Genomic DNA, 22,922 nt, shown 5'->3' on the forward strand with positions numbered 1-22,922 from the left:
ATGCAACAACACTCCCAATGAAATATTTTCATTTGTTACCCAAGCACCCTTTTCCCATTTTAAAATTCATCTCCTTACTCTTAAAAAAAACCCTCCTTATATTCTGACTTTCCCATCAAGTTTGATCATGTTTAATTGACTATTGTGGCAGATGGGATGGCCGACGGTCTGTGGGACTCAATGTCATCATTGTGGAACTGAGCGAGAGATTAGCAGTTAGTTAGCACTAGTGAGAGATGACAGCTGGCGCGGTTAACCTCCCCTCTTTCTGCCTCTCTCTCTCCCCCTCTCTCACACACACTCAAACAGGAAATGCTGGAGTTGAATCAGCCCTTAGCCAGGCTCAGCAATTATACACATGAAACATACTGATCAGTACTTAGAGCTTGTCAATGAAGCGCTAAATAAATGTGTCCTGGATTTATCATGAACACATTCTGGGAAGATCCTTTTACGGCTCTGCTTTTAACTTAAAAAGGAAGGAAAAGGTTATATTTTCAGCGTCAATCAAGTCTCCAGACTCTCCGAATGTACAACAAATACAAAAATGTCTCTAAAATCCAGCTCTGTGACTCAGAGAAGCTTGACTGACAACAGACAGGATCATAACATGACAGCTCACTGCTTGTCTGCTTTGCAAGAAAGCCAAGACACGAAAGCTTTGCCACTGAGGCAGAGAAAACATTCATCATGTGATTTGACCCGAAAAAATGACTACAACAGCTGCTTAGAATGGCTCCAGTTTCATTAAGGCATCTGAAGTGCTTCACGCAGCTTTGGCAGCAGTTGTTTATTTTACATTTTGTTACAAGAAAAAAAAATCCCAAATGGACACACACCTGATGATGCTTCTTAATGAATCACTTCTACTTGTCCAGTTATTAAATAATTTCTGAACTCTTGCAAAAGCCTGAAACCAGAACTAGTTCTGGTCGTCTAATCTTTGTTAAAATGTACTGATGCTATGCAGGAAGGAAAATGCCAAATTAGGCAGATACTTGAGCCTTAAAACCTCTTCAAGTGCCAAAAAAGACCCCCAGTTTTCTCTTTGGTCTTTGCAGTTTGTTTGCCAGAAGGATTACACAAAAGCTACAAAGTTACATTTCACAAAACTACTTGGAGTGGTGAAGCATAGGCAAAAGAAAGAGAAACCCAATAAATTTGGTGTAAAGCTGGAAAATGGTAAACTGGCCCAGGGATTCTCTCTTTAAGCATCCTTTTAGTATAAATATAATTATGCAGACAAAGAACATTCATGTGTTTACCCCACTGTTTTGCTGCTGGTGAACAGCTGCTGAGAGCAGAAAGTTCAACTAATAATGCTATAACACAAATGGCAGGGTAATTTAATCATCCCAGTAAGGGTTTTCTTGGAAAAGAGAAAAGCTGTAGTGGCTGTAAGGTATGTGGGCACTCAAGAATCTGCAGAAATTGTGTTTATTACTTCAAATTTTAAGAATTTCATAGAGTCTGTAAAATGACTTAATGTGCCAACACGTTATAGCTTTCAAATAAGGATGCCAGCATTGGAACAATAGGAACATTTGAGGAGTGGAAATGCAACACAAAATTCACCATCAAGTTCTGGTACTCCAGTTTTATATATCACGATACTAGACTAACCAAAGCACACAATCAAAAATTGTAATCACTACCAAATAAAGTACAAATGCAATTTCAAGATGGCTCACAAACTGAGCACTAACACACATGCCCATAAACACCAGCATATGCATATATATCCCTGTGAGCACACACGTTTGTATTATGCAGCCAGTGTCCAACGAGATATTATTAAATTACCTCCAGGGATCCCACCAGGACTACCATGCCTGGTCACAGCAGACCAGAGAAGGGAAGCTAACAGGGCTCATGTTGCTACTCAACCATCTTCAGAAAGCTGTCTCTTCCATGACTGCAGGGAGACTGAGGGTGTCAGTTACTTGGCTCCTTCATCTGGGTCAAATCAAGTTCAACAACAGACGCTTCTCACAATCTTTAACACAGCATGTTTTGACATGATGCTTGGGAGTTGACTTGATATAAACAGTTGCATGCTCCTTAATGTGCTGAATGAATCCTATGACTGTAGGAGTATTAGAATCCATTCAAAACACATTTCTGTCAATCCAGAATAAAGCTGTTTTTCCTAATCCCCTTATTCTTTTAAAGAGAAATAACAAGCGTATGACAGCAGCGAGTCTGACAGTCTCCTGCACAACATATCCTGACATAAAATACACCAGAAATCCCTTTCTTTGATCTAATATTAAGAGGGCAAAACAGAGAATTTGGGCTTGCGCTTTTGCCTGACATTCATCTTGTTTTGACATGGGAAAATATTAACTAAACATGAACTAAAAATAAAAATCCCCAAAGATTAAACATGCAAAAAGCACAGCCAGCATAGGCCTTCTTCAAATTCATCTGCTTTTCAACAGGGGTAATTTAATACGCCAACTATGAACAGCTGGAGGCAGATTTAATTCAACTGATTGTATGCATTACTGTTCCATGTTTTTAAACCACAGACCACCAGTTGCAAGGCAGCCAAAACATGGGTAAAAGTATGCCAAACAGCACGTGTAATGGGATTTCATTCTACAGCCCTGGAAATTTGTAAAAACCCCAAACCGACCAAAGGACTGCAGAGTATAACGACTTGGCCTGAATTTTCCCCTAAAAGAGACTTGAACATGTCTATAAGGATTTTACCTTTTTGTTTGCAGTAAATTATCCTTTTCATCATTCCTCTTTTTAACAGGGAATTACTAAGCAGCACTAAAGTAATTTAATATACCCAAACAAGTCCACATCCCAAGTACAGTGGTATATGTTGCCTGTGGTACTAAAAAAAAAAAAGTTGCTACAAGCAAGTAATTGTGTAGTCACCAAGAAACACCTTTCTTGCTCTTCGGGAGTAACAAAAGAGTAGGAAAGGGAGGTAACACGATACAGATGGATAGTGTGAGTCTACTATTGCTCTCAGACAGTGTGTAACACAGTACTCTTTGCCACTCTATTGCTTAAAACCGATGCCCTTAAACAAAGAAGTATTTCTTTGGAAATAAATTCCATAACCACCATATTGAAATATATTTTATTGCTGCTAATTATGCCTGTATGATGTAAGGAAAACTTTGTAATGGTGACATGATTCTCATTATATATAGTGTGCATATTAGCTGACCAGTTTGTATGTCTAACTGATCCCAAACATTGAAAAGCCTATAACAAGTGAATTAAAAAAATTAATTAAAAAATAAATAAATAAATAATTTTTTATATATATATGAAAGAAAAATGTGAATGCATGGAGCGTGTGAATGAAAATTACTGCTCTTATTCACTGCATTTTAGACTGCATTTTGCGAGGTGTTTATTGAGAATGTTTATACTGACAGGACAATGAAAATAAGCTGTATTGGTTAGCAGTACAGCGGATCAGATAGCACCTTTTGTCTCTCAGCTACTACTCAGAGTGCCTGTGTGACAATGCAATATGCATTCATCATCTGTCTCTACGTGGAACGGCTTTCAGTACTGTCCAGAGTACCTGTGTGTTACTGTAGCTGGATGATAAAGGAAATAGGTAAATTGCACAACTGTTTTTGGTTCACAATTTGGGTAGAGTTGTGTTTGCAAATAATGCACAATTTTCCTTTATACTTTGATTAAGGAAATAAAAATCATTAAATTGCCTGGGAACACCTCGGGGTTCCCCAAGAGGAGCTGGAAACATTGATTGTGACAGGAACATCTGCACAGATCATTTAGCCTGCAGCCATCTGACTCCAGATAAACAGTGAAACATGGAAGATAGATGGATGAATAAATAAACTGCCCAAGTTGGTTTGTTTCACTGACCATACAAAAATACCTTTACTTGACAATGATGCTCGTTATACTGTGTGTGAAATCCTTTTGTCCTGAGCCTGACATCACACCACAGTGTGAAACTACCAGCTGTTGCTTTGTAGCCATTTAGCATTTTACACCTTGTCAACAAGACCTGTGCTACATGTTAGGACAATCTATACCAAAAAAAAAAGCAAACCCCCCCCCCAAAAAAACAAAACAAAACAAAAAAAAAAAATCATGTAATCTCAAATCTCTAATTTACTGCATCAGATAACCAATTTCCCTGTGTATTGTGACACAAATGAAGGACTCTCACACACAGACACACACATATATAAGCATACCTCCATTGCTAGTGCAGCAGTCTGCTGGTCATAGTGGTTCAGAAGATTGGGCATGAATGTTGTGTTGTAAGGCAGATCCTGGCACATTCTCAGTCTGATGGGCTCACAGGTAAACTCACTGTGGCTCTCGATGGACTCCACATGAATGGCATAGGCAGGTGTAACCAGGGAGAAGACCAGCAGGACGACAGGCATGAAGAAATAATGGATTGGAAACCTTAGTATGCAATCAGTCGTTGCAGTTTTTGGAAAGGTGTTTCTTACATATCCTCTTCCAAGAGGTGTTTGCATCTTAAATGTAGACATTTCTCCACAGCATCTCAGAGCAATGATATTATAATGCAGTAAACCATTACACAGGCAATCTGTGAAGGAAATAGGTCCATTTTTTGTCCCAGTAGTGGTGCTAAAGCAATAGATCCACATTAGAGAACGAAAAATCCACAAAATGGGTACGCTCCCGTATGGTGCTGCTCTTTCTCACAGTCTTCACATTTGCCGGCAACTGTTGTATGTGCTCTTCTGGGTCTGAACTGTCACTTAAAAATCATTATATGATTTTCCTCCACCTCCTGATGGTTCCATTGTCAAAAACAAATCCCACCTCCAAACGGAGAGTATGTCCCACTCTCAGCCTTCTGCTGGAGGTCTCTTTTATTCTTCTTTCGCCCTTGAAAATGTTCAGCTTCTTAATTCATTTCCAGACACATTTCAAAGCACAAACCAACCCTTTCTATGACAAATAACATGGAATTGTTTTGTTGTTTTTTAATTCATTAGCCAGAGAAAATTTTGTTATTTCAAAAATAAATTGCCACACTGGTTTAGATCCATCAAGCAGGTCCTGCAGAATAAAAATACAAAGATTTTAATTAAAATCTGGTATTGTCCCTCACCAGCCACACCCTACTCTATACAAGCGTCGAGGTTTAAATATCTCATAAAATCCACTAATATGTGCAGGATTGTTGTGTTTTCCTGACACAATGAGTGATAGTATAATTTAGAGATAGTGTCTTGGCTTGTCTCTGTGTTTTTAGTGATTTTCGTCTATGAGTGTTCTGTCAGTGTGTTTACGCTGCAGACAACTGAAAACACGTTCAAAGCAAACCTCGGTAGTTACTCTCGTTCAAAGCCGCTAATGCGAACGTTACACCTGCAGAACATCTGACACTCCCCCCGCCCCCACTGCAGTGTTTGTGAGAGGTTGGCCGGGCAACAGTAACGCACACCTGCGATGTTTCACACGCGCACACAGTAAACTTCAGACACGCATCATTCAAATAAAGCAGAACCCAGCATCGCGCCTTTTAATTCGCACGTGCGTGAATTGCTCCCAGTCGGTCGTTAGGCACGAGCTAACTTGCTTCAACGCTCATAGCTAGCTAGCGTTATCGCTATTAAATTGGTAACTACTTCAAGCGAACACCTGTGTAACCGTGGGGCACTGCCCTTAACGTTAGCTTCCTTCTCCTCCACGCCGGGTGGAAAAGCTGGCTGTTTTTAAGGGGGGAACAAATCTTTAAAGGTGGGCTTCAGTGCGGCATCTTCGCCGCGTTAAGGCAAAGCGCTCACACGGTGGTGACACGCCAGGATCACAGCTTATCAATCCGTTTGTCACCGCAGTGTCTTCAGCCCAGCAGCAGCAGTAGGGCGCTTCCTCTAATTAACGAAGTCTGCCTGCCTTGCTCGTGAACACTCAATTATGAGTCGGCAGCACAGTTACGGTCTAACATCACAGTAATAAATGATTTACCTTGTGTGTAAAACACCGAGCGGTCCTCTGCTCCACCGGCTCCGTTCACTGCAGCAGCTCGTTTGTTTCCCTGTTTGCAGCTGGTTTGACTGCGGCGCGCAGTCGACATGTCGGGACCGCGGATTCGACGTGACCGCGCAAAGACTCGACTAAATTGGCCCCACAGGAGGCTGTGCGTGTGGGCTTTCTGCAGATGTAGAACTAAATGGTACAAAACACCTCATGAAGACAGTATGCTAAGTTTAGAAACAAAATGCATTGAAATTTAAAAAAAAAAATCTGAATTGTAATGAGTTTTTTTTTTTTTTAAACTGTTGTATTCGCCACAATTCAAACATGAAGCTAACAAACAACAAAGATTATTACTCTTCGTGTTAATCTCGTGGTTTCATATAAGCCTATGTGTCCGGTGTGACACACGCAGATTTGTTTTGATTGTATCAGTCAACACAGTGTCAATATTTATCCCCGATAGCCTCAGGATTAGTGAGCTATGATTCCCTTCCACACAATTGAACATGCCAGTAGATTAACCGTTTCATGGTTGATCTGATCTGATCCCCTCTGTCGTTGAGTCAGTGTGTGCAGCTTAGACTGCTGGCCCACATTCTGGCTTTCAGCTCCTAATATAACACTACTTAACATATAACCAGAGTACTGTAAATGCACAAAGACAGTCCAAGCACACAGCTTTAAGTCCACATTATGTTTAATTGATACAGAATAAAGTATGTGTGTGAAATGCATGGGCTTAAAAAAATTCTGGACACTACTTAAAATGATTACTGCTTACTTCAAATGTATGACCACCAATAAAAAGTTTACTTTTTAAAAAAAAGCATACTCAATTTAATCTCACTACAGTTTTAGTTTAAAATCTCTTTGAAACATGTTTTCTCAGAATTTAAGCAAAAAGCTGACAAATAATAATGTAATTAGAAAAAGAATATATAAAAACACTTTATAATGCATATTAAATACAATACAACCACACCAATGGCATGTTCAGCAAGCAAATAGGGTTCTCCATCCCAAGATGCTCATTTCAGTTACCTTTACAATTATCTTTCAATACAACAAATTTCCAATCTACATAACATCTTCATCATAGGTTTCCAATTTGCATAAACAGCAAGACTTCATTTTCTGTGGTCCGCTGAAGGCATCTTAAATGCAGCACAGTGGATTAATTCATCTGTACAAACAGTAAAACACTAAATATATTGCGAAAAGCTATATGTCTCTGAAATAAGCATACATGCTAAAACATACTTGAGTTAATCTAAAAACATTGTTGCTGGTTTTTCCTTCATGAACAAAGGTTTCATCGTATTGGCACACTTAAAACCCAAACAGTCAAGTAGGGGTACAGGACTGAAATCATTCTTTGTACCTGTATATATTGTCTCTTACATTGGCATGAACGCTGAATCCTATCAGTCAATAGGGGGTTTTTTTTGTGATGTGTTCACTAAATTAACATTAATTAGGCACACAAAGTGGAGCTGTGAGCAGCCAACTGTAGTAAACTCATTCCATTCCTGCACTACATTACTGGAGTAACACTACCCTAAATGACTGTAGAAGAAATAGTTCAGTCTGTGCAGAGATGCAGTCATGCTTTTTGGGATTTAGCCTTCTTAGATGTGCTTGCTACTTGTTGTTTAGTTACAGTTCGGAATTCGCACGCTCTCCAATCAGGTGTCGGCTGTGAGGAGAGCACTGGGCCTCTTCCTCCAACTAGAACAGAGAATGACACAAAAGACGAGGCATGATGAGACGAGTATGAGCGATTTTGGTTTTTGCAATATGACAGAGTGAGCGCGGATGTCTACAGGTAGCCTTTATTTAAAGGATGGCTGAGTGAGAAGGAGTAACAATGAATAACTTCTGTGTCAGACTTAGACCAAGTATGTGTGTGTATGTTTGAGTCACACAACAAAGTTATACCCCTCAAGCATATTCATCTGGCCCACACAAAGATACACACCTGCTCTTTGATGTAGTTGTTCTTGCAGGGTGGCAGCCCCCTGAGAGCCAGTCCCACCATGAAGCACCACACTGACAGTCCCACTTCAACTGCCGAAAACACTGCACAGGGGATCCACAGAGCCAGGGTGGTGTCCTGAGAGATGGGAGGTGGTGGAAAGGAGAAAATGTGAGATAAATGTTGATCCTTTCTCATGTCATGCTTTAAAAAATAAAATAAAATCATGTTTTACACTGAGGGAAGGGGACTTCAAACTCACATAGATCCTTGTAGTATCAAATGGACATCGGACACCAATAGGTGACCGAGCATTGATGGGCACCTGTGTGTCACTGCAACCGACCATCAAACCCTTCCCATTGTGGGCAATTGTGACACCAATGGCAAAGAGAAGTCCGACACAACATGCTGCTGAGAGCAAAGCATTCAGGATTGATGCAGTCAGGAGGCCTATTTGCTGAAAATAGATAGTACAAAGAAATTACATATATGAGGGGATGTGCAAAGTGTCAGCGACTGAAGTGATCATATTGGTAGATGAAGTCAAATTAAATTCTTACCACTTTGAGCACATTAAGGTTCCTTGACACCACAATGGCAATAATCCCAGTTGCAATACTCTGTAACATTCAAATCATGAGATAAGATGAGATCAGTCTTTAAGCTTTGCACAGTACAGGGTTTATTAAGTTACCAGCAATTAAATGAATGCATTAAATCCTGTAGAAGAAGAACTTAAAATTTAAAACAAACAGGCTCTTTAACAGAAGTTAGGCCCATTATTGAAAAGTAAAAAATATCTGGTAACTTCTACTTCCTGTCTTACTTGTACACTCTTAAAATATGAAAGAAAACAAAGTTAATATCTTCTTATCCCCAACAAGTTTATGTGGTACATGACTGTAATTGTAATGAGGTCTGCCCCGAAGGGACAAGTAGCTGTTTTGAAGAACCGGCTCTCCTGTAATCAGCAAGTTCAGTCTTGATTGCTTAGAAACATACTCAACACTATCACTGAGGTAAAGTTAAAAAAGAAATAAAAATAAATCACCCGAGTGAGCTTTTGATGTTCTCATGCATCAAACAAGCGGAACTGCTGATATAAAAGTGATTGCAGATAGCTCTGTGTGATAAAAACTTTAAAGTAAAATGTTTTGATGAAGGCAGAAACTCCTGGAGGTTTAATGTCGCTTGGTTCACAACATGCTCATTTGAAGTGCCAAGTTGACTTTAAAACACAAAAAGAAAACCACTGACTCACCAGCAAGCCCGAGGTGACGGAGATGATGTTGGTCACGGTGTATTCAGTAGAAATTTGCTGGCTGGGTTTGGAAATGTGGCGGAGAATGCTGCCATGGACAATGGCGCCAAAGATGAAGTTTATATGGCCGATGATTATAAGGGCCAACCCCTTCCTCATCAGCCTCCTTGGCCCTTTGTCCTTATCTGAAAGTAAAACTTTCGATTACTAACTGGCACGTACAGAAACGTAACAGTGGGTGGTTTGATTGTTAATATAACTTATGGGAGATGAATCTACCTATTCCATACAAAAACAATAGACTTGTTATATCACATAGAAATGCTGTCCAGTCTTGGTTTTGCTAAAATTACAACCATCTCTAGAATAAAACCTACTGTGACACTCAGGCCTGGAGAAAGGCTTCCATCCTGGCTTCCTATACGTTTTAGAATTGATCTTTACAGTTATTTTAAAGCTTGCCTCAGTTTGGCCCCGGGTTACTTCCGCTGACCCCAGATTAGCATACTTGCAGATGACACTTTTGTCATCAGGGCCTCTTGTCTTTAGCCTACCTGAGGATATCAGGCTTGCAGAATCAGTGACTTCCTTTAAATTGCTTCTTAAAACTCATTCTAACAGACTTAATTTTACATGATTCTATTACATGTGAACTATTTTATTTTCTAGCTAGCAAATTCATTACTTCATGTATATATTCCTTTTGTTGTATGCGTGGCATTCAGATTAAACCTACCCTTTGAGTATTACTCGTCCACAGTTATGTCAGAGAACCTGCTTTTAACTGTAGTATATAAATTATTTACATTTTTTACAGCTTCACAATTAAAAAAATATTTATAAATAAATGACTTGGATAATATGCATACAAAGCCGATAAATCAGTTAGTTAATCAACCTGTCAGCTCTCTCTGGTGGACAAACTAAGTACTTTAATGTTTAATGTTAATGCGGTTTCTTTTGACAAAACAATCTGAGCTAAAACAGCTAACACTGGTGTGGCTGTGCAGTATGGAACGCCAGGACTGCCATAATGAATTAATTAAATACACCATTAAATAATTAATTAAATGTGGCAATAATTAATTAAAATTGGAATTAATTAATTAAATAAATAGTTATGACACATGTAATTAATTAATTATTGACACATTTAATTAATTATTTATGTATTTCACATTTTAATTAATTATTGACACATTTCATTAATTATTGACACATTTAATTAATTATTTATGTATTTCACATTTTAATTAATTATTGACACATTTCATTAATTATTGACACATTTAATTAATTATTTAATGATATATTTATTTATTTCATTTTGGCAGTCCTGACGCCTGGCTCTCATCATGAAATAATTTTATCTGTCAGCCTCACCCATCAAACTCAGGGGGCGGGGTTAACGCTGATCGAGTCAAAACCATTGCTTTGGCCTGGTGGCTATTGTTTCTAGCACACAACAACCGGCATGTGGAAGCTAACAGAACTGAGCTTTGAAAAACCCTGTTTGTGTGTTACCAAATACCGTTTTAATATTTTTTTAGCCGAGAATGTAGTGGTTTAATCTTCATGTGTCTGGTCGGTTTGTCAAGATACAGCCTCTTTGCAAAAGTGTTTCGATGATTTCGGAGATGTCTGCCCAGTCTCACGGCAAAGCGTGGGATAGACCCGCTCGCCTCGCAAGCAATCCCACCGACAAAGCGCAGGCCCCGGTACACAGCTGTAGTAACCCCCGCTGACTTCTTTTACTGAGGTTATATTTATCGATGTTTTATTTCCTGATGTTCTTATGTGTCCTACGTGTTTCAGTCGCCAATTCTGAATTATAACTAACATTAAAAACATGTTTAAGGAGGAGAGAGAGCAAATAAATCTGTTTAACATCTGATCTTTGGGTTTTTGTTCAGTAATCAGCGTGACCTGTGTATAAACACATAAAAGAGATAACGTTGGTGTTTCCGTCATGTAGTAACTGCTGGCTTTAACTGTACAAAGGTTGTTCGACACTATGAAACACATACAGACTTCATGATGTTCGGCTAATATTTTTATTGTGAATATTAATCATGCTGACCTCGCTCTGTACACCACGCAGCGAGGTCAGCATATCCACGATATCCTCAGCTCCATGAGTTAACACAAAGTTTCCCAGCTGACTATCTAACTGCCAACTATTCCAGAGACGTGAAAATATACAGCATAAAGAAAAGTGTAAGAGACTCAGCAGCAGATTAGAATAACAGTTATACATTTAATAAATCACCAAATGAATCCAAGAAACGAGCAAACCTGTTCCGACAATTTGAATTTGTATTCCCTCAGCTGCAGACTCGCTGCTGTTTAAATGTTTGAAAAGGAAGATTAGATATAAAAAACGTCAAACATAGACTCAGTCTGCCTTCACATTTGATATGAGGCCAGCACGTATAGTGGCCTCAGCAGGCTATTACTGAAATACACATGCTATATCATAAACTATGATATAAATAGGGAGGTCCTATTAACATTTTTAGTTTTAAAGGACACCTTCCTGCCTTTAGTCTCATTCATGAGCAGTATTAGTTTTCTTCTAACATCCAGAAGTCTGCACAATGTGTTTCATAGTTTGTAACAAGCCTTTGACAGGTAAACATAACATGACCGAAAAAGCAAAAAAAAAGAAAAAAAAAAAGAGAGAGAGTGTTGACATAAGAAGAGAAAATTCTCTCAATTATGGAGACAGGCAAATGGTTCATTTATGTTTGATGTGTGTTTATTCCTCCCTAAATATCGTCGGTGAAGTTCGCCATGCATGTCAGATTTTCCTGCGCATTTTTATACCTCTGCCAACAGAGAGAGAAAAAAAATCACATTCTAACAGACAGCTGGTGCTTAGAATACAGTTGAATAACTATTAAAAAACAGATGATATTTAGATGATAGTTCAGTCTAACACATGTGCCAGTGAACCATTAAACGTCTGTGAAACTATGCAGTTATGAAACGTAACTTTAACCTCAGCCAAACCGATTTGCTCAGTTGTAAATAAAACAGCGAAGTAAACGTGACCCGACAGACAGAACCTGAGTGAATGAAGTCCAGCGTTTAACCACTGAGAGCTAAAACTCAGCTGAGGTTTGAAAGCTGTGTGCCGGTGATTGGACATCAGCCGCTGATAAAGCTGTTCGCCTATAAAGTGCTCTGTAAGGAAACGAGCTCCAGCAGCTCTGCGCTCGGGGAAAACACTATATTTACTTATCTTGTGCAGAAAAATGCGCTGACATTGCGTTATATCGAGCACCGGCTGCCCAGTTAAACTGTGACTATCACCAGGTAACTAGGCGTGTTTCTTGAATTAGCAGCAGGTGTTAAACAGCTGACAGATGAGGAGGAGGATGCATGCAGGTAAACACTGGTGTCAAGCCAGCCTCCAATTCGAGACTTGCAGTCAAGCCAGCCTCCAGTTTGTTTTACGTTCCCTGTGTATTCAAAGTATTACGGGAATGGATGTGGAAACCGGATTTCAAAATAAAAGCCAACTTCGAGTGAATTAACAGATATGTTAAGAACATAATAACATATAATTTAGGCTTCTTTTTTTTTTTTTTTACAAACTCTAATGTTAGATCTATATGACACAGCCTTGTACCCTAATTGTGCCCTGTCACTATCAAGGCCATCTTATTTTGGATTTCAAAGTAAAAGCCCTGTGAATCTTCATTTTTGAACTACTCTTTCAATGACTTAATAATGCTCTTAAAAGCAAAAGTCGTATTTCCAAATACTATTTGAACGTTATATCAACACTTTCCAACCACAGTCTTTTTACAGTGATACCATATCAATATCAAGTCAGTCTGATTTTGCCTTTCATAGTAATGGCCCTTTGAAATTGTCCATAATTGACTTAATCTTCTAACGATTCAAAATGCTCTAAAATGAAAAATTCTTGTTTCCACAGGGTAATTCCACCTTAGATCAACAGTATACAGCCCCACAGTGATACCATATCAATATCAAGTCATTCTGATTATGCCTTCCAAAATAAAAGCCTTTTTAAATTGTCCATAATTGACCTAACTTTCAGTGATTTCAAAATGTTTTAAAATGGAAATTTCCTGTTTCCACAGGGTAATTCCACTTTAGTTCAACAGTATACAACCTCACGATGTTACCATATCAATATCAAGACATTCTGATATTGCTTTAAAAAATAAAAGCATTTTCAAACTGCCCATATCTGAGTTGCTCCTGGAACAATTTCAAAATGCTCTAAAATGGCACATTCCTGTTTCCACAGGGTAATTCCACTTTAGATCAACAGTATACAGCCCCACAGTGATACCATATCAATATCAAGTCATTCTGATTTTGCTCTCAAAAATAAAAGCCCTTTCAAATTGAGCATATATACGACCTACTTTTTTAATGATTTCAAAATGTTCTTAAAAAGAATTTTGCTGTTTCCACAGGATAATTCCACTTTAGGTCAACAGTATACAACCTCACGATGTTACCATATTTTATATTTTATATTTTATACGTTTATATTTTAAGTCTGTGGAAAGATGTCATGGTTGGTTTGCAAGCTGTTTTGTAATTTCTTTATTTAGAATGACATCTTTCCACAGACTTAAAATATAAACGTACTATCAATTACAACCTAGTGGCAATTTCAGCTTCCTTTTACATCATCTTTATGATTCAATTCTGTCATAATCAATTGAGTCTGATTTTGCTTTTCAAAATGAAAACCCAATATGTGTTGAAACAGCAATTTTCATTTTTAAAACATTCTGAAATAACTGAAAGAGTATATCACATATGGACAAATTCGACGGGCCATTAATTTGAAAGGCGAAATCAGACCAACATGAAATTTACATGGTTTTACTGTCGGGTTGGATACTGTTGATCTAAAGTGGAATTATCCTGTGGAAACAGCATCTTTCAATTTAAGAGCATTTTGAAATCGTTAAACGAGTAGGTCGTCTACGGGCAATTTGAAAATACTTTTATTTTGGAAGGCAAAATCAGAGTGACTTGATCTTAACATCGTATCTCTGTGGGGTTGTATACTGTTGATTTAAAGTGAAATTATTCTGTGGAAACAGAAAATTTCCTTTTTAGAGCATTCCGAAATCACTGAAAGTTAGGTAAGTTATTGGCATTTTCAACAGGCCATTATTTTGGAAGGCAAAATCAGAATGACTTGAAATTGAAGTAGTACCATGGTGTGGATGTACACTTTTGATCTAACATGGATTCATCCTGTGGAAAGAGCAAGTTTCATTTTTAGAGCGTTCTGAATTCTTTAAAAGAGTAGGTCGTATATCGGCAATTTGAAAAGTCTTTTATTTTGGAAGGCAACATCAGACTGATTTGATATTGATATGGTATCACTGTGGGGTTGGATACTATTGATCTAAAGTGGAATTATGCTGTGGAAACAGCAATTTTCCATCTTAGAGCATTTTGAATTCGCTCCAAGAGTAAGTCATATATGGGCAAATTGAAAAAGCTTTTATTTTGAAAAGCAAAATCAGACTGACTTGAAATTGACATGGTAACATCGTGAGGTTGTATACTGTTGATCTAAAGTGGAATTACCCTGTGGAAACTGAAATCTTCCTTTTTAGAGCATTCTGAAATCACTGAAAGTTAGGTAAATTATGGGCATTTTCAACAGGCCATTATTTTGGAAGGCATAATCAGAATTACTTGAAATTGATATGGTAACATCGTGAGGTTGTATACTGTTGACCTAAAGTGAAATTATCCTGTGGAAACAGCAATTTTCACTTTTAGAGCATTTTGAAATCTTTAAAAGAGTAGGTCGTATCTTGGCAATTTGAAAAGTCTTTTATTTTGGAAGGCAAAATCAGAATGACTTGATATTAATATGGTATCACTGTGGGGCTGTATACTGTTGATCTGGAGTAGAATTATCCTGTGGAAACACGAAATTTCCATTTTAGAGCATTTTGAAATCACTGAAAGTTAGGTCAATTGTGGACAATTTGAAAAGGCTTTTACTTTGGAAGGCAAAATCAGAATGACTTGATATTAATATGGTATCACTGTGGGGCTGTATACTGTTGATCTAAAGTGGAATTACCCTGTGGAAACAGGAAATTTCCATTTTAGAGCATTTTGAAATCACTGAAAGTTAGGTCAATTATGGACAATTTAAAAAGTCTTTTATTTTGGAAGGCATAATCAGAATGACTTGATATTGATATGGTATCACTGTGGGGCTGTATACTGTTGATCTAAGGTGGAATTACCCTGTGGAAACAGGAATTTTCCATTTTAGAGCATTTTGAAATTGTTCCAGGATCAAGTCAGATATGGGCAGTTTGAAAATGCTTTTATTTTTGAAAGCAAAATCAGAATGACTTGATATTGATATGGTAACATCGTGAGGTTGTATACTGTTGAACTAAAGTGAAATTATCCTGTGGAAACAGCAAAATTCTGTTTAAGAACATTTTGAAATCGTCAAAAAAGTAGGCCGTATATGCTCAATTTGAAAGGGCATTTATTTTGGAAGGCATAATCAGAATGACTTGATATTGATATGGTATCACTGTGGGGCTGTATACTGTTGATCTAAGGTGGAATTACCCTGTGGAAACAGGAATTTTCCTTTTTAGAGCATTTTGAAATCACTGAAAGTTAGGTCAATTATGGACAATTTGAAAAGGCTTTTATTTTTGAGAGCAAAATCAGAATGACTTGATATTGATATGGTATCACTGTGGGGCTGTATACTGTTGATCTAAAGTGGAATTACCCTGTGGAAACAGGAATGTGCCATTTTAGAGCATTTTGAAATTGTTCCAGGAGCAACTCAGATATGGGCAGTTTGAAAATGCTTTTATTTTTTAAAGCAATATCAGAATGTCTTGATATTGATATGGTAACATCGTGAGGTTGTATACTGTTGAACTAAAGTGGAATTACCCTGTGGAAACAGGAAATTTCCATTTTAAAACATTTTGAAATCACTGAAAGTTAGGTCAATTATGGACAATTTAAAAAGGCTTTTATTTTGGAAGGCATAATCAGAATGACTTGATATTGATATGGTATCACTGTGGGGCTGTATACTGTTGATCTAAGGTGGAATTACCCTGTGGAAACAAGAATTTTTCATTTTAGAGCATTTTGAATCGTTAGAAGATTAAGTCAATTATGGACAATTTCAAAGGGCCATTACTATGAAAGGCAAAATCAGACTGACTTGATATTGATATGGTATCACTGTAAAAAGACTGTGGTTGGAAAGTGTTGATATAAAGTTCAAATAGTATTTGGAAATACGACTTTTGCTTTTAAGAGCATTATTAAGTCATTGAAAGAGTAGTTCAAAAATGAAGATTCACAGGGCTTTTACTTTGAAATCCAAAATAAGATGGCCTTGATAGTGACAGGGCACAATTAGGGTACAAGGCTGTGTCATATAGATCTAACATTAGAGTTTGTAAAAAAAAAAAAGAAGCCTAAATTATATGTTATTATGTTCTTAACATATCTGTTAATTCACTCGAAGTTGGCTTTTATTTTGAAATCCGGTTTCCACATCCATTCCCGTAATACTTTGAATACACAGGGAACGTAAAACAAACTGGAGGCTGGCTTGACTGCAAGTCTCGAATTGGAGGCTGGCTTGACACAAGTAGGTAAACTGAGGGTCTGCTGAGCTGATCGCTGGTTTCGTGAGAAAAATGTCAGCTCGTTCTTTATGTTACAGAAGCACAGAGACACAAGACCAGGCGGAAAGAGACGATCGTTCGGTGAAAATGAGAATCTGCGAATGCAACATGTGGAACACGGAGAGTGGAATATGTAAACAAACCGGTTAACGTAACCCCCTCGGTGCACTCTGCATGCTAACTGTTAGCAGAGCTAGTGAAATCTCTGAAAACATCTGAGCACTTTTGCAAACATGTTCTATGTTGACAACCTGACCAGACATACGTCGCGACATTCGCGGCTAAAACACTGTTAAAAGTGTAGCTGGTGACAGAAAAACGGGGTATTTTAAAACTACACCACCACCATTGCTGCTTGTGATTTGATCTGCATTCTGGGATAACTGGCTGCCCCAAGTCTACACAAGCAATCGATTTTCTAGGATCGACCTGTTTTGACTTACTTTGCACGGCAACCAATCAAATGTTAGAGAAGCTGCATGGGCAGCGTTAACCCCGCCCCCTGAGTTTGATGGGTGAGGCTGACAGATAAAATTATTTCATGACGAGAGCCAGGCGTCAGGACTGCCAAAATGAAATAAATAAATATATCATTAAATAATTAATTAAATGTGTCAATAATTAATTAAATGTGTCAATAATTAATTAAAATGTGAAATACATAAATAATTAATTAAATGTGTCAATAATTAATTAATTACATGTGTCAATAATTAATTAAAATGTGAAATACATAAATAATTAATTAAATGTGTCAATAATTAATTAATTACATGTGCCATAACTATTTATTTAATTAATTAATTCCAATTTTAATTAATTATTGCCACATTTAATTAATTATTTAATGGTGTATTTAATTAATTCATTATGGCAGTCCTGGCGTTCCACAGTGCAGCTCTTTGTGTCTCTCTTCACAATGTAATGTCTGTAAAGTCTCACCCATTTTTTAAACCCTTTTATCGACCCATTTACCTCTTCGTGCGTTTTATACACATGTGGTGAAAACTGCCCCCCCCCCAACTAAAACATTTATTATTATTATTATACATTCTGTACGTCATAACGAGTAACAGCAAACACGGGTGAAACAAGAACTGTGAGCGACCACTGGGCCAGAGATTGGAGTTAGCGCGGACGAACGACGTGCTTCCTTTTACTCGATTACTTATTCGAGTTGCCATCACTTCTCTGATTGTTTAAAAAGCCAATTTCCACTATTAATAAGTTAAAATAAAGCAATAGAGAAACTGGTGGCTAATATATAGATTAGGCAAACTTTTACAAATGAATCCACACAGCAGCTGTAGGCCTGGTGGTCAGGTATATACCCGCAGGTAAGATGGAAAATAACATCGGGAGGAAGTCGTTACTATGCAGTCTACGGTGGTTTTTACAGCACCTGAATACAATCGCAAACTCACCAAAAGTGCACATCTCTCAGCAGGGAACGACGTTTTTCTGTGAATAATGTCCAGAGTTTTCGGGCTACAGTTCAACAGCACGATAGCAGAAACTCCAAACCACACGTATGCCCCTATAGTACTTCCTGTATGACGTCACCGATCTCACCTGTGTACAATCTGCACCTCTGTGGACGCGGAAGGGCGCAGCAGTCATTTCAGACTATTCATTGCATCTTTGTTGTGTGTAATTCTCACTAATGGTGTATCCGGCACAAAACTGTGAAACTCTGATTCGTAAACGACTCCAAAAACACAAAGTCATGATGCAGTTCACACATTTATTCGTAAGAACCAGTATTCTTTGAAATACAAAATGTAGGAATTTCAAAATATAACCAAAAGCTGGTATCATGGAGTAACTGGCTAAAGCTGCACACCCTGTACAATAACTTATTAACCAGTTTCATCACAAACTGGCTGGAAAGGTACAAAAGTAAGAGAGAACAGAGGTGCAGGGGAGAGAGAGTCAGTATAAAACTCAGGTGCATCACATTGGTTGTTTTTTTTTAAACCACTTCTACATGTGTTGCATTTACATTCTCCTGGCTGGCATGAGAACAACTCTTTGGAAAATACAACCTTGCCAGTTCACAAACACACATGTAGACATTGGAAAATAATGGAATAGGACAGAACACTTATGTACAAAAGAAGGTGGGAGAAAAATAGTGACCTGAACTTGGTGAAAAAGACCACTGAAATCACTGGATTATCATCTCAACAGAGAGGTGTACAGCTTAAATATTATAGCTCAATAACCAGCATTGGATTAAATATCAGTCTGAAAGCGCAAACAACTTTTCATCGGATTGCTAGACTAGTTACAATACACTTAGAAGTATATTTTTAATAAAATACCAGCACAGCAGAAGTTATCGTACGCAACAGTTGTTTTTCTAGCAATTTTACTACCTGTTTAAGTTCCTAAATTGTTTGAGCTTTCAGACAGCAGTACCAGTAGTTCAAAAAGAGTTTTGTGCCACAATGTCACAAAAAGGCCACAATTAACTCCCTGGTCACAACACAGGCCTAAACAAGACCTGTATGATGTAAAAGGTGTTTACACAAGTGTCTGTGCTCAATGCAACAGGTCCGAGTTTTAGCAAAAATCACTGTTTAGCAAAGAAAACAACGGAAACACAACGGGTTGTGTATTGGCTGAGACTATCAGCGTGGTGTCTGTGCTGTTGCTGTAAACAAATAAAGAAAAACACATGCTATTTCGGATTAACATGTATAAAACACACAAAGAAAAGCCTGGGTCATCTCTCTACAAGATATGGCAGATGAGTTTAGTACACAAGTCTCTCTGAACGACTTAAGGGAAGAGTACCGTGTGCGAACCCAACAAGCAGCAAATGGTAAAACCAAACAACATAAAAACAATATGAAAGAAGGAATTACAGGCAAGAGCGCCTACAGTAAAGCAAACCCATAAAAAAATAAAAGAGAAATTCAGTAACACTGAGTTCACAGTATCTTAAAGTAACCAAGAGATCATCTTTCAGAGAAAGAGGGTAAGATGGCTTCTCAAAATGTGAAATGCACACACATTTTGTTGTGTACCAAAGGCCTTTTAAATTACATATTTTTTTTAAACTATCAAGTGAAATAAAGCAAGTGTCTGTTACCCAGTTTCAAACTATTCCACATATTTAACGCAACAGGCACTTGGTTGGTCTAACAAACACTGAAATTCAAAGAGGTGGGAATGCTCTATCATGTAACGAGGGGCCAAACGAGAAGAAACTGATGTAAGTTGTTTTCTAGATTTCCTTGGTGTGGAAAAGCATCCCTCCACCTCCCTCCAAGTCACAATTTTGCTGACTGTCAACAGGTGTTAGATTCTACTGTAAAACAGGAGCAAGAAAACCGTGTGACTCTTAAAGGCCAGAATGAGGTCTGATGAAGTTTTACACCATCTCCTCCCAGAACACAAACAGGTCAGGCAAATCATTATGTAAACACCCTGCCCTGAAATACAACTGTGAGGAAAGTGTAGCTTTCAATATAAAACTGCAACTAAGTGTGATAAACTTGATCAATGTTCCAGCACTGATTAAGTTTAGCTTGCAATTCGACATACCTAACTTAATAGCCAAATCATTCAAAAGGATCTGGCATGAACATATTGTAGGCGTGTATGTATTTGACTTTTAAAATAAAAAAACTTCAAATTACTACTGAAGGTTTGCGTGGAGTCATCTGGCTTTACTTTTAATATTTGGGAGCTTTTAGGAAATGTTATTCCCTGAAGTAAGAAAGCGCTTCTCCTTTGGTCACATCATCGCTTAAGGCTTCGTTAAAAAAATAAAATAAAAATGAAACAAGCAAACCAGGTAGTCACTGTGTTGAGTAACAAAAAAGAACATGTAACAAGGCTGAGAGCGATGGTCTGGTAAGCCATTGCTAGTGAGGAACTTGGTTGAATGATTCTTCTAGTTGAATGGCTACTGTGTTTTGGTCCACCTGCAGAGAACATAAAGACAATGACAACAACCCAGGATGTTATAATCACACATACATACAAATAAATAAATATATAACAGAAACTGTGTCAGGAAGTAAGAAATGTTGTCAAAAAAGTAAAAAAAAAAAAAATGTCTCCGTGTGGGAGAGTATATTAATAATGATCAGCTGCCACTTTCAAACACTGGAAATAACACACACACACACACACACACACACACACACACACACACACACACACACACACACACACACACACACACACACACACACACACACACAATGATTTTTTTTTTTTAAACAGGAAAAAAAAAACCCACCTCACTGATTAAGCCCAGTTGCACCAACTCTACGGACAAGTCTTGAAAGTTCTCATCTGAAAGACATACCAATGTAGTTTGTAACAGTAATTCACAGTCACAACTTCAGCACACACACCCATGAAGCTAAAGCTAATAAAAGTGTTAAGTACCCCCACACACACACCACATAAGATGAATTAAAAAAACAACAACTACTCTGGTTGCTCTTTGCACCACTAAAACATTTTTGTGGTATGGCTGTGCAAATTTTAAATGTTATAAGGCAACAAGCATCTAGTATTGAGGGGGCCGGAAGAGATTTATCAAATTAGAAGAAAAGGACAAAAGTGGTTCTGCCAGGTCAAAAACTGTTAAACCATGTTTGTCTCTTTTTGAAGTCTTAGTATCTCCCAACTCTTCTTTCTACAGCCATAAAAAACAAAAACAAATCTAATCTAGTTTTATCTAGTTTGTCAACATCTACTCCCGTTCTTTCTTTTTCACAGCAATATGCGACTATACACACTGTTTACCTAAAAACTGGCAGAAAATGTCAGATAAAGGTGCTTACATAATTGCTAGGTTGCTCAGAATACATTAAGACATTGGTAAAATGTTCAGAACAAAGTATTATCACAAATTTTGTTGCCTACTTCCTTCCAAGACCACCTGTTTGGTTATAACCTAATGTTTTGAAACTTTTTCCATTATCGCTATAGTGGCTGCACTACTCTGTGCTTTGTGTGGTTTGTCATGGTCTGTCAATTTTTAATAACACAGCTGTCAATTTATAACTATACCAGGAATGTGGCTGGGACAACACAAGCTGCAGGAGGAGATAGAGGATCCAATAACTTTGACATTAACAAACACACCCATGGGCCCCAGCTACATGAAGAGGGGCTTGATATTCAAGTTCAGGGTGAGGCTTCCTCACTTGTTTGCTCCTTGTGGTCTGGTATTAAGTCATTTAACAAAATTAGCACCCATTTACCTTTAATGTAAACATGCTTTACTTGTATATATGTTGTAGCAGGATTTAACCATGCAAAATGCAAGGTGGTGAAATCTGAGTGGCTCAATGTGAGTTAGAGCTTGCAAGAACAAGGCATGATTAGTAAGTGTGGGTGCGCGTGGAGGTAAAGTTTCATCAAGTATTTCAGTGGCATTTGGGTGCAAGTGTCCAAAAGAAGACATATGGTGTGAGAAACAGAAAATGCTAAAGAGATAGAGTAAAGTGAATGCATGCGAGTATGTGACAAACTGAGTCTGTGACAAACTGAGTCTGTAAATGAGAGACAGGGGGATGAAAGCCCGGGAAGAAATGAGCAGATCTTGACACAGGAGGTGACAGCTGTCAGCTGCAGCCTTTCACAGGCCTGACATTCTCCACACGCCTGCAACATTACACATGCCTACCATACCTGTTTGTGCATGTGCATTAGATCAGATCACACTGCCAGTTGTATGTTATATTCTCATTTGCCTCCCTTCAAGCTTCTACTTGTCTTTCAAAAACTAGCAAAATTAAAAAAACAAAAACAAAACCCTTTTCTTTTTCCATAATGAAGACTGATCAGATTTCAGCATTTGTAAAGCCAGTAAGGCAACCATCTAATAAAAGCACGTCAAATAAAATTTTAAAATAAGCACAAGATTTTCATGACACACAAGCGACAGCTAGTCTTCCAGCCTAAAATAGTCATGCACACTGTATACATTGTGACGCCATTCAAGCTCTCTCTGGAACTTTACTCTCACTTTCCTACA

General features: G+C 37.9%; 3 protein-coding genes across 3 annotated transcripts in view; all 3 read right to left on the reverse strand.

Annotated features, from left to right (window-relative positions):
* The window catches only part of LOC308398579 (frizzled-3-like), a 34,910-nt gene extending 28,835 nt beyond the window's left edge, over nucleotides 1-6,075 (reverse strand). The window contains exons 1-2 of the mRNA XM_080885314.1: nucleotides 5,962-6,075; nucleotides 4,206-5,049 (exon numbers count right to left, since the gene is read on the reverse strand). Coding sequence (XP_080741440.1) covers nucleotides 4,206-4,631 — 426 coding nt within the window. The 5' untranslated portion in view covers nucleotides 4,632-5,049; nucleotides 5,962-6,075. The remainder of the gene's footprint in view (nucleotides 1-4,205; nucleotides 5,050-5,961) is intronic.
* Nucleotides 6,076-6,663: 588 nt separating this feature from the next.
* Nucleotides 6,664-18,490, reverse strand: krtcap3 (keratinocyte associated protein 3). Its single transcript, XM_080884786.1, has 6 exons — nucleotides 18,340-18,490; nucleotides 9,213-9,397; nucleotides 8,512-8,571; nucleotides 8,211-8,408; nucleotides 7,952-8,086; nucleotides 6,664-7,701 (listed from the first exon to the last, which is right to left on the reverse strand). The coding sequence occupies exons 1-6, from the start codon at nucleotides 18,350-18,352 to the stop codon at nucleotides 7,630-7,632; spliced, it is 663 nt and encodes a 220-aa protein (XP_080740912.1). The 5' UTR covers nucleotides 18,353-18,490; the 3' UTR covers nucleotides 6,664-7,629.
* Nucleotides 18,491-19,667: 1,177 nt separating this feature from the next.
* Nucleotides 19,668-22,922, reverse strand: part of LOC308398811 (nuclear receptor-binding protein-like) — a 10,928-nt gene continuing 7,673 nt past the window's right edge. Inside the window, exons 17-18 of the mRNA XM_080885633.1 lie at nucleotides 21,171-21,226; nucleotides 19,668-20,850 (exon numbers count right to left, since the gene is read on the reverse strand). Of these exons, the coding sequence (XP_080741759.1) occupies nucleotides 20,791-20,850; nucleotides 21,171-21,226 (116 nt within the window). The 3' untranslated portion in view covers nucleotides 19,668-20,790. The remainder of the gene's footprint in view (nucleotides 20,851-21,170; nucleotides 21,227-22,922) is intronic.

Source organism: Rhamphochromis sp. 'chilingali', assembly GCF_963969265.1.
Source record: "Rhamphochromis sp. 'chilingali' genome assembly, chromosome: 6".
Classification (NCBI taxonomy): domain Eukaryota; kingdom Metazoa; phylum Chordata; class Actinopteri; order Cichliformes; family Cichlidae; genus Rhamphochromis; species Rhamphochromis sp. 'chilingali'.

What these genes read in the sequence shown, in the direction of transcription:
- krtcap3 (XM_080884786.1), bottom strand. An exon ending in ACCTTAATGTGCTCAAAGTG is followed by an intron (nt 8,409 to 8,511) that starts GTAAGAATTTAA and finishes ATCTATTTTCAG; the next exon opens with CAAATAGGCCTCCTGACTGC. An exon ending in ACAACTACATCAAAGAGCAG is followed by an intron (nt 7,702 to 7,951) that starts GTGTGTATCTTT and finishes TCTCTGTTCTAG; the next exon opens with TTGGAGGAAGAGGCCCAGTG.